At 46.6% G+C, this 16,798-nt stretch overlaps 1 protein-coding gene across 2 annotated transcripts; it reads left to right on the top strand.

Annotated features, from left to right (window-relative positions):
- Nucleotides 1-781: 781 nt before the first annotated feature.
- On the top strand, nt 782-10,197 carry LOC115791950 (ubiquitin-protein ligase E3A). 2 transcript variants are annotated; one of them, XR_004020993.1, is made up of 12 exons: nt 782-1,067; nt 1,638-1,682; nt 2,343-2,647; nt 2,751-4,003; nt 4,105-4,249; nt 4,571-4,776; nt 4,877-5,041; nt 6,218-6,373; nt 6,458-6,531; nt 6,974-7,117; nt 7,445-9,778; nt 9,817-10,197. XR_004020993.1 is itself a non-coding variant. In XM_030746262.1 (11 exons), the coding sequence occupies exons 1-11, from the start codon at nt 991-993 to the stop codon at nt 7,563-7,565; spliced, it is 2,691 nt and encodes an 896-aa protein (XP_030602122.1). In that variant the 5' UTR covers nt 782-990; the 3' UTR covers nt 7,566-10,197. The 2 variants fall into 2 exon arrangements, 1 of the variants encoding a protein (XP_030602122.1); XM_030746262.1 differs by having other exon boundaries at nt 7,445-10,197.
- Nucleotides 10,198-16,798: the final 6,601 nt, after the last annotated feature.

Genomic DNA, 16,798 nt, shown 5'->3' with positions numbered 1-16,798 from the left:
ATTCTACTTTTGGAAAACCTGGGAACTACAGGTAAGCAGCAGCAGAGCTCTATGGAAGGTAAAGTCTTTAGCTATCAGACCCATCTCCTGGAAAACCAGCTCTCAGGCAGGGTTTTACCCTCATGACATTTAAGGTCAGGCTTCAGGCTGTGCTTTTTGATTCAGGTTGTAGTTAGGCCTGGATCACATACAGACAGCTGTAGATGCAGGCTGCATTCCCTCTCCTGTGCCTTTCTACACGGACTTCCAGTGTTTCCTCATTATTGAGCCCAGCTGTGATGGATGGTTTGGAGACGGTGGCGCAGACAGAAAGACGGGAGGCAGAGCTGGAGGCGGCAGAGCTGAGCTGTTTGGAAACAAAGTCAGAGAGATGAGGCTGAGATGGTGGATATACTGGACAGAGGATGATGAAGATGGAGCTGCAGGCAGGAGGAGAAGAGGAAGACCTCAGAGGAGGCTCATGAATGCAGTGAAGGAGGATGTGCAGAGGGAGAGATGGAGGCAGATGATCCGCTGTGGTGACCCCTAAAGGGAGCAGCTGAAAGAACAAGGTTATTATTATTATTTCATTATCATTTCATTCATATTATTTCAGCAGTTGTATAATATAATATAATATACTTAAGCCGAATGTATAGTACAATATAAAATATAATTTAACAGAATAGAGTAAAGCAGAGTAGAGTAAAACAGCAGAGTAGAGATCCAGCCCGGGTCCTGGGGGCGCTGCCATCCGTCCCAGCAGGTCTTGAAGGCAGAGCGCACTGCATTGTGGGACGTGGGCTGTTGGTGAAGTCAAGATGGCCGCGGAGCTGAGGCGGAGGAGAGAGCCTGCAGTAGGAAGGCCGTGAATGAAGTTTCTATAGAAAAGCCCTCGTCGCTAACCGCTTAGACTAAAGCATTGCGTTGTTTCCGTGCAGACAGCCTGCGAAGGAGCTACTACACCCACACACAGCAGCAGGAGGACAAACAGCTGGGATAAAGTCTCGTATGAATTCCGACGAGAAGGAGGACTGTGAGTGTGCGCCACCACAGGCCGAGACGAGCTCCGCTGGAGGGCCCGATAGGTGGGGATGCTCGGAGGAAAGGGTCGGGGATGCTCGGGGGAGCGGGGAAAGCTAGCTGGCTGTGGCTGTTTGGATGGGAGTGCTCGCTTGTTTTAGGCGGCATATTAGAGCAGAGTTCACGGCGAGCTGTGAGTGGATCAGGCGTGTCAGTGGGACAGTTTGAAAGCCTCGGCTCGGCAGGAGCCGGAACAAGCTAACTGTGTGTTAGCCTGCTAAGTAAGCGACAGGCACATTTCTGTTTCTTCAGCTGCTCCTCTGAAACCAGAGTGAGGCTAGGTTCAGTCTGCACTGACACACTGACACAGTCCACTCTATCGGTGCACACGTAGATAAATGTGCACGGATGTGTGTGTATCTGGCCGAAAGCACTCGCTGCGGTCCCAGCCACCCAGCCTAACCCGAGAGCTTCTAGCGTTAAAGACAGCCGCTGTGGTGCAGCTTTTCGGGGAGGATGATCTCTTGTTCTCCTCTTCTAGAGAACCAGAACAGTTCGTAAAGCAGGGTGGGAGCCGGCAGCAGTCGGTGAAATGTCAGTTGATCCATCATGACCTGTGTCTGTTCTTCATTTAGAGAACAAGAGGAGCCTGAAGTAGAAAACCCAGAAGCAAGCCGAATGTAAGTGTGTGTCCTGCCGTCCCCTCCTGTCCTTCCTGTCCGCTTGCTGTACCTTCACTGATGCTCTTCATCATCATGATTACTCTGTTCCTCCAAGTTCCTCAGAGGCTGTCGCTCTTTTTGGATTTGAAGGAGTGCAGTAAAACTGATACTTTAGGTTAAAATCGCTGTAATTATGCATGGAGTTAAAACTGTCTTTATTGGTGTTTACATTATCAGTTACGTGTTTATAAATAATAGTGGTATATTTGCTATATTTTACTCTCAAAAATATTTACTAGTATTTTCCTTCAGGCTTGCTGGGCTCAGGCTCTTACCCAGCTGGGCTGCTGCAGTCTTATTACCAGTGTCAGACTTTTAATAAGGTTTATGTCAGCAACAAAGTTGAATTTCTTCTTGTAGATTTTACTGAAAGCTAAAGTACATCTGTCATGACACTTGATGAATATCAGAGTTCTTCGTGTCCGCCAAAGCTCAGCATCCACCTGATCAAACCCAAGCTCAGCTGCTGACATGAACTCTTAGTGTGTCTCCAGTGGGGAAAAACCTTGCAGTCAGGCTCCCATCTCCCATCCTTTCATATCCCACTCAGTGCTTTATGAGGATCACACTGGATTTACACGCTGCTTTTACCGTGTTGTGCTTTACCTCTGATCACAGGAAGCGAGCAGCTGCCAAGCATCTAATAGAGCGCTATTACCACCAGTTAACGGAGGGCTGTGGGAATGAGTCTTGCTCCAACTCATGGTGTGCCTCATCGGTTGGCTTCAGCCGCATGGATAACAATGAAGCAGCGGTCAAAGCTCTGGAGCTCTACAAAGTCAATGCCAAGCTGTGTGACCCACACCCTTCAAAGAAAGGCACCGCTTCCACCTATCTGGAGAGCAGCACTCACAGCAACTCAGCATGCAGCAACAAGAAGATGAACCACAAAGATGTCCACTCTGTACGAGACAATTTTAAAGGTGAGTCAGACATCCAGGATTCGATGTGTGTCACTCACATCTTCTGTTTGTGTTTTCCTGTTAATTTCCTTTGTAATCAAGTAATCTTTGCCTGTGTGTGTAGATGTAAATTACCTGACAGAGGAGAAAGTGTATGAGATCTTGGACATCTGTGGTGAAAAGGAGGATTACTCCCCTCTCATCCGGGTAATAGGACGGGTTTTCTCCAGTGCCGAGGGACTGGTGCAGAGCTTTCGGAGGTCCAAACCACATACCAAGGAGGAGCTCAAGTCCCTTCAAGGCAAAGATGAGGACAAGGATGAAGATGAGAAGGAGGCAGCTGCATGTTCAACTGCAGCTATGGAGGAGGACTCGCCCACCTCCTCATCATCATCAAGGCTAGGCGAGTGCTCGTCAGGGGAAAACGATGTCCAGAAGCTGGCCCCCGATGAGGTCTCAGTCGATATCGAAGCCGTGCGGAGGGTCTACGAGCGCCTCCTGTCCAACGATAAAATAGAAGCCGCTTTCTTGAATGCGCTGGTCTACCTCTCGCCTAATGTGGAGTGTGACCTGACATACCATAATGTGTATTCACGAGACCCAAACTACCTGAACCTTTTTGTAATAGTGATGGAAAACAGCAACCTCCACAGCCCAGAGTACCTGGAGATCGCCCTCCCACAGTTCTGTAAGGCCATGAGCAAACTCCCGCTGGCAGCTCAGGCCAAGCTGGCACATCTGTGGTCGCGCTACAGTGCCGAGCAGATCCGGCGCATGGTGGAGACCTTCCAGCAGCTCATTACCTACAAGGTGATCAGTAACGAGTTCAACAGCCGCAACCTGGTCAACGATGATGATGCGGTGGTGGCGGCCACCAAGTGCTTGAAGATCGTCTACTATGCAAATGTGCTGGGCGGCGACCTTGACATGGAGCACAATGAGGAAGAAGACGAGGAGCCCATTCCAGAGTCCAGCGACCTCACCCTGCAGGAGCTCCTGGGTGAGGAACGGAGGAACAAAAAGGGCCCTCGAGTGGATCCGCTGGAGACGGAGTTGGGAATCCGCACCAGTGATTGCCGGAGACCACTCATTCCCTTTGAGGAGTTTGTTAACGAGCCTCTGAACGAGGTGCTGGAGATGGACAAGGACTATACTTTCTTTAAAGTTGAAACTGAAAACAAGTTCTCCTTCATGACCTGCCCCTTCATCCTGAACGCCGTCACCAAGAACCTGGGTCTGTACTACGACAACCGCATTCGCATGTACAGCGAGCGGCGAATCACTGTGCTGTACAGCTTGGTGCAGGGTCAGCAGCTCAACCCTTACCTGAGGCTCAAAGTGCGCAGAGACCACATCATTGATGATGCTCTGGTCAGGGTATGTGCCTGCAAGTTCAGTGCATACAGTTTAGTGCCCTGGTGATTAGTTGTGTTGTGTTTTGTTGTTTGTGCTGATGCATTTCTGCTGTGTCCCTGTAGCTGGAAATGATAGCAATGGAAAATCCTGCAGACTTGAAGAAGCAGCTGTACGTGGAGTTTGAAGGAGAGCAAGGTGTAGATGAAGGAGGCGTTTCCAAAGAGTTCTTTCAGCTGGTGGTGGAGGAGATTTTCAACCCAGATATTGGTAAGAAACCACAGTGTAAATGATCATTTCTGTGGCTGAATGTGGAAATGTGTTTGTTTGCACTCGAGTCTCGACACAGCTCAGTCTGCACTGCTGTCAGCACCCAGCTGTCCTGCTGTGTGATCCAGCACAGCAGAGGAGTTCAGAGAGGCAGCCGGCAGCATACAGAAGGCTCTGATACTCTGAGGATGCACGCTGAATCAGAATCCACTCACAGCATGTCGACCTGTCGGTGTTTCAGAAGGGATATGCCTGCGCAGCTTCATGTTTCTGGAGTTCACCAGCATTTATCCGGCGTGTCCTCTGTTCTTCCCGCTGCAGGCATGTTCACGTACGACGAGCACACCAAACTGTTTTGGTTCAACCCGTCGTCGTTTGAAAACGAGGGCCAGTACACGCTGATCGGCATTGTTCTTGGTCTGGCCATCTATAACAACTGCATCCTGGATGTCCACTTCCCTATGGTGGTCTACAGGAAATTGATGGGCAAGAAAGGAACTTTCAGGGACTTGGCTGATGCCAACCCGGTAAGCATCACTTTCTCTGTGGCATTTAGTTTAACTGTTAACACACGGGGAATGTGTAGTGCTAAATATGAACTGTTGCCTGTGCTGAACTGTTGGATAGGTTTTATACCAGAGTCTGAAGGAGCTCCTGGAGTACGAGGGCAGCGTGGAGGAGGACATGATGATCACTTTCCAGATTTCTCATACAGACCTGTTTGGGAATGCACTTATGTACGATTTAAGGGAAAATGGGGACAAGATTCCCGTCACGAATGAAAACAGAAAGGTGAGCCAAACAGAAAACATGCAGCATGCAACATGTTTGCACTCAGCCTGCAGCTACACCAGTTTTTGTTGTGTGAAATGAAAGTGGAGCAGCCACAGGATGCTGGAGGTCTGCTGATAAGATCAGTAGCTTGACCTTTGACTTATGGGAACAGACTTTTTCTGCTCAGCGTAATTAGTCATGAAGGCAGTGATCCATGTTTTTAGTGTGGATATTTATTGTAGAGATGAGACTGTTACCAGGCAGATTTAGTTCGTGGTCTGAGGTTAACCAAAGGCAGCAGCAGCAGACACCTGGACACAGTTGCTCAGGTGCAGCTTGCAGAATGGGTCAGTTTGAGCCTGTTAGACGTGGCAGAAGGCAGCAATGACGATTTCCAGCCGTCTGAGTCTGAAGCTTGGTCTCATTTTGGAGATGATAAGAGCGCTGAGGTAGGCTCCATCGAAGGCCATCGCCCCGTCTGCACAACATGCCAGAGAAAGTAGCATTGCACGCAGCTCTCTGAGGGAAGTTAGCAGCTTTAGTTTGCATTACATGCCATGCTGTGACATTCATTTCTCTAAATGTTCAGTGTTACTTCCTCTTACAAACCCGCTGCGAGCTGTGGTCCTGCTGTGTGTGTCTGTGTGCATTTAAACCCTCAGTGACTGAAACACTGCTGTGTGCACTGGGTCATTCATATCGACTCCATATGAAGTTCTGTTTGTTTGTATTGTCTGCCCCCACAGACACACATGCCTGCTGGGATTTGCATTTTTCTCATACAGCATAATTCTAGGCATTACCTATGAGGAAATCATAGTCGTATGCTGAGCTAATCAAAGTCTGATTAGATCTGATTAAACTGCAGCTTGTTATTGTTCAGTGTAATAATGCATTTGTGGTACTGTGTGTACTGTGGCTCACACTAACATCTAATATGGAAGCAGATCTTTAAAGGAGTTCTGCTGTGCTCTGCAGCAGTTCCTCATTATAGTGCTGACTACACTACCCAGCATTCATAGTTCTGCAGTACATGCTGCTGTACTGCCTCCAGTTTCCAGCTGCCAGTGGTGTATCTATATGGTGCTAGAGAGCGCGGTCTCCGAGGCCTGCGCTCGGAGAAGGTTTGTTTTGAAGGTTAAAGTGTGCATCAGGATGTTCACGACGTGCTCTCACTGCTGTGCGTTCACACAGGAGTTTGTTGCGCAGTACTCAGAGTACATCCTGAACAAAAGTGTGGAGAAACAGTTCAAAGCATTCAGGAGAGGCTTCCACATGGTCACCAACGAGTCGCCGCTGAAGTACCTGTTCAGACCGGAGGAGATCGAGCTCCTGATCTGTGGGAGCAGGGTGAGACTTCTTCCTGGATATTTCTCTATGCTGGGATTTCATCCAGGAGTTGATACTCACTCATGTGTTCTTGTCACTCTGTAGAACCTGGACTTCCTAGCACTTGAAGAAACAACGGAATACGACGGCGGCTATAACAGAGATTCCCGAATAATCAAGTAAGAAAGTGTTTGTTGGCATGATGACCCTGCTGACCTGAACGCTCCTGCTGCTTGTAGCTGGGCTCAGAGTAGCAGCGTGGTGTTCAGTATGAGGCTGCTGATGGTTAGATGTTGACTTTATTCAGAGCGTTTAAAACCGCTGCTCAGAAGCAGTGAACACAAAAACACAGATGTACAGAGACGCCTCCTTTCAGGTCAGCTCTGAGATGTTTAGTTCTGCTCTTCTTACAGAAAGCCACCAACTGGTTGGTCTGTTTGAGCCCAAAGTGTTCCCACAATGCATCTGTGCATTTAAACGCTCAAATGCAGCTCTGTGTGCCACTGTTCTTCCCAATGTTCTGCATTGTAAACCAGGTTCCTATGTGTTTGTGTTCTGTGCTGATCACGTGGAGGTTGTGTATGAAGGCTGTTTACTCTGTGCACTGTCACTGAATCGTAGGGAGTTCTGGGAGACTTTGCACTCGTTCGGTGAGGAGCAGAAACGCCTCTTCCTGCAGTTCACCACCGGCACTGACAGAGCACCCGTGGGTGGGCTGGGCAAGCTGAAGATGATCATTGCCAAGAATGGCCCTGACACAGACCGGTGAGCTGCCTCTGTTCATCAGCATGTATAACATCAGCCTGTGTGCGCTCCTCCATGAAGAGCTTCAGACGAGGCTTCCTTCATGCTGTTCTCAGTCACTGACGGGTCTGTGGCCCGGAGTCCGTCCCAAATAAATACGACTGCGTGAGACTTTGAATTGTCTCAGTTTGTACGAATCAGAAGAATAAGCCATTCTTTCATTGCTTCATTACGCTGTATTATTGCACTGCATCTGTGATTTCATGTTTTAATGAAGGAAGCTCTGACTGCTGTTGTGCGATTGTTTCTGCCACTGTGTGACCCGCCGTGTGTGGTTTTCTCTCACAGGTTACCGACGTCTCACACTTGCTTTAATGTGCTGCTGCTGCCGGAGTACAGCACCAAGGAGAAGCTGAGGGAGAGACTGCTGAAAGCCATCACGTATGCCAAAGGGTTTGGCATGCTCTGAACCCCCCTGCTCCCAACAGACTCCTTCTCAGAAAGCCCATCAAACCCTGCCCCGCCCTTCCTTTACAGTCTAAGAGGTGACCAGACAGGCCGAGTGTGTTTGAGGAAAAGCAAGTCAACAGTGAAAGAGGATAAATGGTTGTAATGAATTGCTCTAGTAGATCTGCTGCTGTGCCTGCACCGTCCCACATCAGTCAGTGTAAGCACAGAGACCTCCTGAAGTACCCACTCCCACGTCCACAGTATGTGAATGTGCTGCAGCCTCCCCTTCTGATTTCTGTGTACAGAAAGGATCATTTTCCTCATTATTTATTTGACGGTTCAAATTGGTTCGTTTTCATGCCTGCCTGTTGTGATAGCTCCCCTACGTAAGCAAGGGGAAAATATAAAAAAGCATTAGGCCGTTCCATAAGTAACCCTGAGCTCCTGTCCACAGGGTCCACAGAGAGTCTAGTTTTAGAGACGTCTTTACTGCTACTGTTGTATTCCCCTCTGACCATTCCTCTCAGAGTCGTTGCTCACCGTTTCCACCCAGTTGGTTTTGATCAAGGTAAGCATGTGGAGTATCATTTGGTCCAAATGGCATGTAGCTTGTTCTCCTTTCCATTTGTGGGCCTTCTTCCTTTCGGGGGCAAAAGCAAGTTAGACTCAAATCTTGTCAGAGCTGTGTAAGTGCACTTAGACATTTTCCGAATGTTTGTTTTTTGGTCACAGGTTGCCATGATTGTTTGAAGCATTTTATTTCCTTGTCTTCCTGTGTTGAGGATTCTAATAAAAGCAGTATTTATATATCAGCACGGTTGGAACTACAATAACATTGTAATCGCGCTGTGGCGGATGGAAACCAGTCACTGAGGGCCTTCTCAGAGGCGCTGAGCTCTCCGTGTGCCAGCCCGCTCAGCTGGTAAAGCCCCAGCATGCACTCTGTGCTGCCTGGTTTGGGTTCAGTCTTGTATAGATGGACGGCTCACACTGCAAAGTCTGTTCTGCAGAACCCGTGCTTATCTGGAACCTCCGCCCGTGTCTGTGGACCCCATACTGTGGCTGTGGTTACACCTGTACGCCAGCATGCTCACTGACGGTGTGGACACAGTGTAAGTGTTCAGGGTCAGACAATCGTGGAGCCTCAGACTCCATGAACTTCTTTTGCTGTTCAGGCTGCGCTGCAGCAGGACAGCAATGTGGAGCTCTACTTTGAGCTCTCACTGACATGAAAAAATATTTGTGGCCTAATATCCAATCAAATGATGTGAATGTCTATTTGTTTGCGTACAGAAGCGAATAACCCAGCTGTACTCTCCAAAGCTGTCCTGTTTCTTTGAGTTGAAGGTGGACAGAGGCCAGGCTAGCGCCGCCTCCCTGCCACCAGGGCCAAGCCTGGCCCTGCTGTAATGCACAGGTGGGCGTGTCCTCTGTGACTGAACCAGTGCCCTGTGGACTGCTCTCAGTCTGGATCAAAGTGAAAACAGGTGTAACCACTGTTGGTAAAGTGATTTTGTCTGCAGTACTAATTAGGTATGGACTGTGAAATGATTTCCCCTGAGAGCGTAACTGTTCTCTTGTCAGTTAAACAGGCTGCAGGTAATGTCTGCATGATGTGCTTGAATCCTTTCGCTGGTTTAAAGTTGAGTCCTTGAAGCATCCTCGGCTTGTTTCATTGTTTCCAGTGTTTGATGTCAGCAGGCTGCATCAGGCCCGCAGACACTGAGGCAGGCTCGGTCAGTTCGGCCAAAGGATCGAGATCGCTTACTTGGAAGTGAACACGCTCATCTGTTTCCTGCTCTGGGAGGAGTTCATGTAACTATGGTAATAAGGGTACACTCTGTCACTGTGTGCTGAGCAGACAAAAGTAGCATCAAGTTATGGCTCTACAGATGACCTGATACTGGATGGAAAGGATTGTAAGCCTGTGGAAAAAATACATATATTTGTATATAATCTATATACATTTACACAGAAGACTATTTACTAAACCTTCAGATGTTCGTTTTACTTCCAAATGAGCGGTTGGAATAATTTGGACAAACTGGACATAAAGCATGCATGTACCGTCATCGTGTTAAACGCTCACACGTGTGTGATACCTCCTTGTGAGGTACCAGCTACGATCTTTGTGCCCAGAGGATTTCTGGCATCTGTGGTGACTGTCCTCACTCCTGCAGCTGTTTGGTTAAAGCCCAACAGCTCCTGTGAAAACAGCAGAACAGGCTCCTCGTCACGGACCGTGGTAAAGGTCACGGACCGTGGTAAAGGTCACGGACCGTGGTAAAGGTCACGGACCGTGGTAAAGGTCACGGACCATGGAGTGCATTCCCAACTGCTGCCAGAAACCGGCTTTGAACACAGAGATTGCCATCTCCCACCCTTATCATGTGACCAGAGTTCTTTTCTTGGGTCATGTGACTAACCAGAGCCAGTCAGTCAGGTGCAGCTGTTCAGATGGAGGTTTGTTTTTGTGCACTTAGCTGGTTGTTGGGTGAATCTGCGGCCTCTGCAGTCTGACTGATGTACCTTAAAGAGGAGTGTGCGGACTCGCTGAACGCTGCTCTGCCTGTGAGCACGATGATGCCCACAACACGCCACTTAAACCACGGTGCTCAGACCACCGGCACGCACGACCCCCCCCCCCCCCCCCCCCCGAGCCATTCTTTGTGTTCTGTTTGTGCTCCTCATGGTTTCAGCTGCACCGCGGTAAATGATGCTGAATACCTGTCACTAGTTTAGCCTTGATTGGAGTCACAGTACTAGGAGTGCCTAAAAACACTGGACTGTGCTGGGAAGTCACTACAGCGCACAGTCAACGTGTGCGATTACCATTGTGACACACACTGCAGTAACACTCACACATGTGGAAGGCTGAGCATCACAGCTGCTGTTGAGCCCAGGTCTGGATGGAGCTGTTTAACATTACTTGTACCTCCATGTTTTAATGCTGAAGCTGCTGCTCACTCGGACATGTGAACGGGCTCTGGAGCCTGCTGACGGGGAAGGGGTGACCTGGTCTGGGGAAGGGAGGCGGTTTCATCAATTGGTTCAATGCAACAGTTAAATTCTCCAACATACAAACAGATGAAAGGCTAAAAGTATTCATTGTTGTGAAAACATGCTAAATAAAGATGACTGCTTTTTTCCAATGTGCACGGCCTGCAATCCTGATTTGACTCCACAGGTTCTTTGGTACCGAGACGAACGGAGCATGTGCAGCTGTTGGTAGATGAATGCAGATCATGTAGTATGGATCAGAGAGCCTTTTTACTGAAGTCATTCAGGAACACCAGTTCACCCTTAGAAGCTCGTATGTGTCAGTCCTGTGTAACAGAACAGCAGCTGATCCCAGGAGCATGGTCCTGGGATCCACTCAGTGCAGCATTTATTTTAGCTTGCTAGTCTCAGATATAATGGCAGAAAAGTCAGGATCAAAGAGCAGCTCATTAAGCTCCTGTTGGTGTTTAAAGATAACTGACCTGAAGGTGCAGAGCATCAGAGCATGTTCTGTTACTGCAGCAGCTCAGTGTTGCAGACACACTCCTGGATATGAACCAGAAGTGTGTGAGAGAGGAGACGTCACACATGTACCGGCTGTGTTCCCACTGTTAGGAGTCACTGAGCATTCAGTATCATCTCAGGCCTAAGGTTAAAGGACGGACAAAGTCTTATAGATCGTACTGATCAGACCCAGGATCAGCACAAACTGGATGCAGCACCCTTCATGGTAATGAAGGTGTTCTTAATTAGACGTCAGTGAGATGAACTGAGTGGCCCGGCAGCAGTGCACGTGTTCACTGCATACACTGCCCTCCATAATTATTGTTACAATAATTACACCACAATCAGTCAGTGTGTGACTGAAGTGCAGAGCTCCAATTCAAGTGGTTTTATAAAAATGTAGCACCAGCTGTAACAATTACAGCCATTTATATACACAGTCTCCCATGTTCAGGGAGTCAACTGTAATGGGACAGCTGACTGCAGTTTCACAGCCAGGTGAGCTCTTCCTCCTTACTTCACCACAGGTGAAGCAGACATACTGAAAGTTGATTCAAATTTAAATCTGATAGTGCATGATTAAGGCCAAATGAAGCTGTGAGAGACGCAGCAAAGACTTGAGGAGAGGCCGCATCAATCTGCTGCTATGTTAAAGCAGCACACGGTCTGAGAGCTCAGAGGACACCTGAAGCACACGATGACTAAACCATGGTTCAGAGCACTCGAGGGGCGAGGGGTACCACTGTCAGTCTACAGTCATGAATACAGAGGCTTTACAACAAGGTGCAAAACACTGATTACAAATCAGACTTTACCAGAAGTCCCCTAAACGAGCACAGCTGATCTGTACCAGAACAATGGGAAGAGGAAAGTATGGAGGAGCAGAGAAAGCATACCACATGACCTAACATGATGGAGGCTGTGTTATGGCTGCCGGTGGAACCGGCCCTCTGGTATTTACTGATGATAGAAGCAGCAGGGTGAAGTGTGCAGAGCCCCACTCTCTGCTCACAGAGCTCCACAGTGATGTCCATGGGCTCTAGACTTCAGGCAGACAGGCTGCACATGTTTTCATCCAGAGTCTTTAAATGTGTGTTAGCTCGTGTATATAAATGGCTGTAACAGTTGAAGCTACATCTTTATAAACTCCTTGAATTTAAACAAAGTGTGCACACACTGACTGATTTACAGTCCACTGTGGTGGTGTACAGAGGCAAAACTACAAAAACTGTCTTTGTTCCAGTAATTATAGAGCACACAGTTCATAGTCAATACATGCTGGATCAATAAGACCACTGTAAAAGTGATCTGTGACTTTCAGATAGAACATTTGGAAACTTTCACATCAACAAAAGCACGTTTTAACTAGAAAGCCTGTTTTTTTTCTCGACACAATGTAAGCTCTGATTTACGTTATTTATTGCATCTTAGTAGTGTGTGATGTTTCAAACAGGGCAGCACCATCTTCACTTCAGTTCAACTCAGTTTTATTTACATAATGCCAAATCACAGCTCAAGGCACTGTTCAGACCCCACAATATTATTAATAAACCCCAACAATCTTATGGGGTGGCTGTGCTTCAGGAGGTAGAGCAGGTCATCTACTGATTAGAAGGTTGGTGGGTCGATTCCTGGCTGCTCCAGTCTGTATGCCAAAGTAACTGGGCAAAATACTGAACCTCAAGTTGCTCTCTAATGCAACCATTGGAGAATGAATGTGTGTGATTGTTAGATAGTAAGCACTTAGAAGTAGAAGGAAGTGGTTGTATGAATGGGTAAATGCAAAATGTGTTGTATAGAGTGCTTTGAGTGGTCAGCCTGACCAGAAAAGCACTCTATAAGAACTGCTCTATTTACCAATCACACAACACCCTATGAGCAGCACTTGGTGACAGTGGGAAGGAGAAACCTCTGACAGAACCAGGCTCAGGGAGGGGCAGTCATCTGCTGAGGGGAGAGAGCCAGAGGTTACTAATAACTAATGATTAAATGCAGAGTGGAGTATAAACAGAGGTGAATGAAGAAGAAACAGTGCATCATGGGAGAAATCTGCGCTCTCTTTCTAGTCCCTGTCAGTACTCTAGCTGCAGCATTTTGGATCAGCTGAAGGCTTTTCAGGGAGCTTTTAGGACAGCCTGATAATAATGAATTACAATAATCCAGCCTAGAAGTAATAAATGCATGAATTAGCTTTTCAGCATCACTCTGAGAAAGGATGTTTCTAATTTTAGAAATATTGCACAAATGCAAAAAAGCGGTCCTACATATTTGTTTAATATGTGCATTGAAGGACATATCCTGGTCAAAAATGACTCCAAGATTTCTCACAGTGTTATGTGTGTGACATATTTATTCTTTGTGATCGGTCATAAATGCACCGTGAAAATACACAGGGTGAGACAGAAAGTACCATGTCGCACCGATAGGGGGCAGTGCTGCCCCCATCTTCAAATAAAGGTAAGATAATAAAAAAAAAGTTTGACCTTACATTAACCTCTTTTTTTACCATCATCGTTGAACAGTATGGACTTGATTAAAGCATAATTAATCATTACTATAATTAAAATTGAAATCTAAGCTTTTGTTTTGGGTTCATATATCTGAACATCCGACGAGTCAGATGCCTCACCCGTCACAAACCTCATCGCACGTCACTGACGCAGAGGGAGACCTGCACAGGTGATCTGATAAGTCATAAGAACCATAACACAGTGAACTTTATAAGAGGCAAAGGTTTAAATCACCGGCAGTTTCACGGGAAATAGCTTCTGAATTTGGTGACGTTCGTTATCACACACAGGGGCGCAGCTATATACTTTCTGAGGTGTATGCGGACACACTTTTAGGCGCCCCCCTCCCCCCCCGCCCAACCCAACCCAACCCAACCCATGCGCGCACACACACACACACACACACACACACACACACACACACACACAAAACAGCGCACCCTCTCAAGATTTACTGTGTGCAGATCTCACTTATTCATGGACTTATAAAATAAAAGACTTCTATTTCAGATTTTTATTTTATGTTGCATATTACAGATGCTCAATCACAAACAAAAGAAAATGTATAACGATGTAATAAAATGTAACAGTGTGGCACCCAGTGCTCAACAAATTTTCTGTAGTGGAAATATGAAGTTATGAAATCGGAACAACAGCCTGGACACCGGGGACATTTTTCAACATTAAATTGTTACATTTCGTGCCTTTGCACTTGCCCATTTGTCAAGGATGGCATCATATGAAATAGACCGTGCCACTGTTTTCAACAGAGATCACTGCTAACTGAGTCAAGCGATCATTGCTCATACTCGAACGAAGGTATGTTTTGATAAGCTTCAGCTTGCTAAAAGATCTCTCGGCAGATGCAACTGTCAAAGGCATGGTCAGGAATACTCTAAGGGCTACTGTCAAATTTGGAAAAACCAAATCAAGATTTTCCTGTATGAGGAAATTTAACTTCTCTAGAGCCTTGTAACCCTTCAGTAACTTGTAACCCTTCAGTTCCCAACTACATTTTTATCCCGCTCCCTCTTCCGTTTTCTGTTTTGGGCACCGGAGAGCTTTCTTCTTTGCCTCTCCATCTCCAACAGTCGCGATCAAGCGCGTTCTCGAACGCGCACGCGCCTCAGCGCCTTTTGTGTCTGTGTGTGTGTGTGTGTGCGTGTGTGTGTGTGTGTCGGGGGGACAGGAGGAGGGGAGGTGAAGGAGCACAGGGGCGCCTAATCAGCGCCATGCCTCTGTTATTGATCATATCATATGCACAGCTGTTAAAAATAGAAAATGCCGACTCGAGAAATAATTTCCCAGCATCGCTTTGGCACCCCCCCCCCCCCCCCCCTTGTTCGGCGCCCCTATGCATTGCATATAGTGCATACCCTCTTTTTGCGCCACTGATCACACATGCGCGCTGAGCTACCCGACGAAGTCTGTCAGTTCATGAAAAGTAAAGTAAAAGACTCAGCGGGGGTCCCGGGTGAAAGGTGGAGGTGTGAGTCCTTTTGTCTGCAGCTTCAGGGACGGGACCGCGTGATTATGCGTGCAGTAGTCAAAAGAAAACAATCAGGTCTCCACCTCTGTGTTTGCGCCTGCGCTTTTTGCTGAGAAACTGGACACACTGTGCGCTTTACGCAGCGTTTTTCCGACTGTTTCAGTTTTTAACTGAAAAAGTAACAAATTTATATCAACTTGAAATATTCATTTTTCATTATGTTATTTTTGAAGAAATTTTATATATTATTTTTATTTATTGCCGAAAACGCTGATGTCTTCTGGCCATTCGAATTTATATTGCTGATTAAAATTATTATTTGTAATCCTGTTCAGCCCGCGACTCAGGCTGTGTCTTCAGTTTTGGCCCGTCCTGTGACTGAGTTTGACAGCCCTGCTCTAATCTCTGTAATAAAAAGCTGCACTGAGGTCCAACAGGACAAGCACAGAGATGAGTCCACTGTCAGAGGCTGTAAGAAGATCATTGGTAACCTTCACTAATGCTGTTTCTGTACTGTGATGAATTCTGAAACCTGACTGAAACTCTTCAAATAAACCGTTCCTCTGCAGATGATCAGTGAGCTGTTTTACAACTACTCTTTCAAGAATCTTTGAGAGAAAAGGAAGGTTGGAGATTGGCCTATAATTAGCTAAGACAGCTGGGTCAGTGATGGCTTTTTCTATTAAAGACAGATTGCTCATTTTAAGATTGAAGCATCAGTTAATGGAAGGACATCATTTTCAAATTAAATGTTCAGTTTCTGGATCATATATTAGAACAAAATCAATCATCTGTGATTGGTCACATGACCACAACCCATCCAGTCAGAAGTGGATCTGTCACTAAGGTGTAATAAATGAGTTAAATTGGAGTCCTGCGGTGTGTGAGCTGTTTCTAGTTTTTTCTGTGTCCTCTCCTAAAATCAGTTTTTCCACCTCTTGGTGAACAGGAAACATTGTTCAGCACGGGTCAGGTTTGAAGGGTTTTAAAAGCAACATGACATGAAAAGTGAAATTTGGGTGGGTGAATGAAGTGATCATTTTAATAAGCTTTGACTTTTTGAAAATTAAATTGGCTAACAGGGTTATTATGGACACAAATTTGGTAATTGCATGATTTTGAAAGATTGTTACAGTGATCTGCTGGACTATGTTGGGGAAACTATGTGTTACACAACAAATACAGCAGTTTCATTTTTTGCAGTTGTTTTAAATAAATGACCATATCGACTGGCATCAATTCAAATGACTACAAGTGTAAATATGACTTTATTCCTTCTCCAAAATGCCTGACCAACCCGATAATATCTTTATGAGAAGAGCCAGGATGGCCAGCATGCACCTGTGAATTCATACTGACTCACCTGTGTTGATTATTACATCAGCTGCTGAGGCTGTGTCTGTACTCAGCGTGGTAGTCCTCTGACATACTGACCATGCACACATACTGACATCAGTGGATCACAGCTTCTCAGTATGCTGAAGAATCTCATTTTGAAACGGATTCACTGATTAACAAATGACGACTAAACTCTCCAAGATAGCAGGAAAAGTTCAAATATTTTATTCTGGTGACGTACTGTGCAAAGGTTTTAGGAACTTCAGATGTTTAACTGTGAGACCATGAGCCATTTTCAGCCATAAAAAGTCCCACCACAGATGGTGTGGACCACCTGGAGCCTGATCTCAACATGATGGACTGAGTCTGGGGTTACATGAAGACTGAAGACAATGAGACAAACTATGTTCA

The sequence above is a fragment of the Archocentrus centrarchus genome, chromosome 2, assembly GCF_007364275.1.
Source record: "Archocentrus centrarchus isolate MPI-CPG fArcCen1 chromosome 2, fArcCen1, whole genome shotgun sequence".
NCBI lineage: Eukaryota > Metazoa > Chordata > Actinopteri > Cichliformes > Cichlidae > Archocentrus > Archocentrus centrarchus.
The sequence above is the reverse complement of the archived record's forward strand: the minus strand, read 5'-3'. Positions and strand labels throughout refer to the sequence as shown.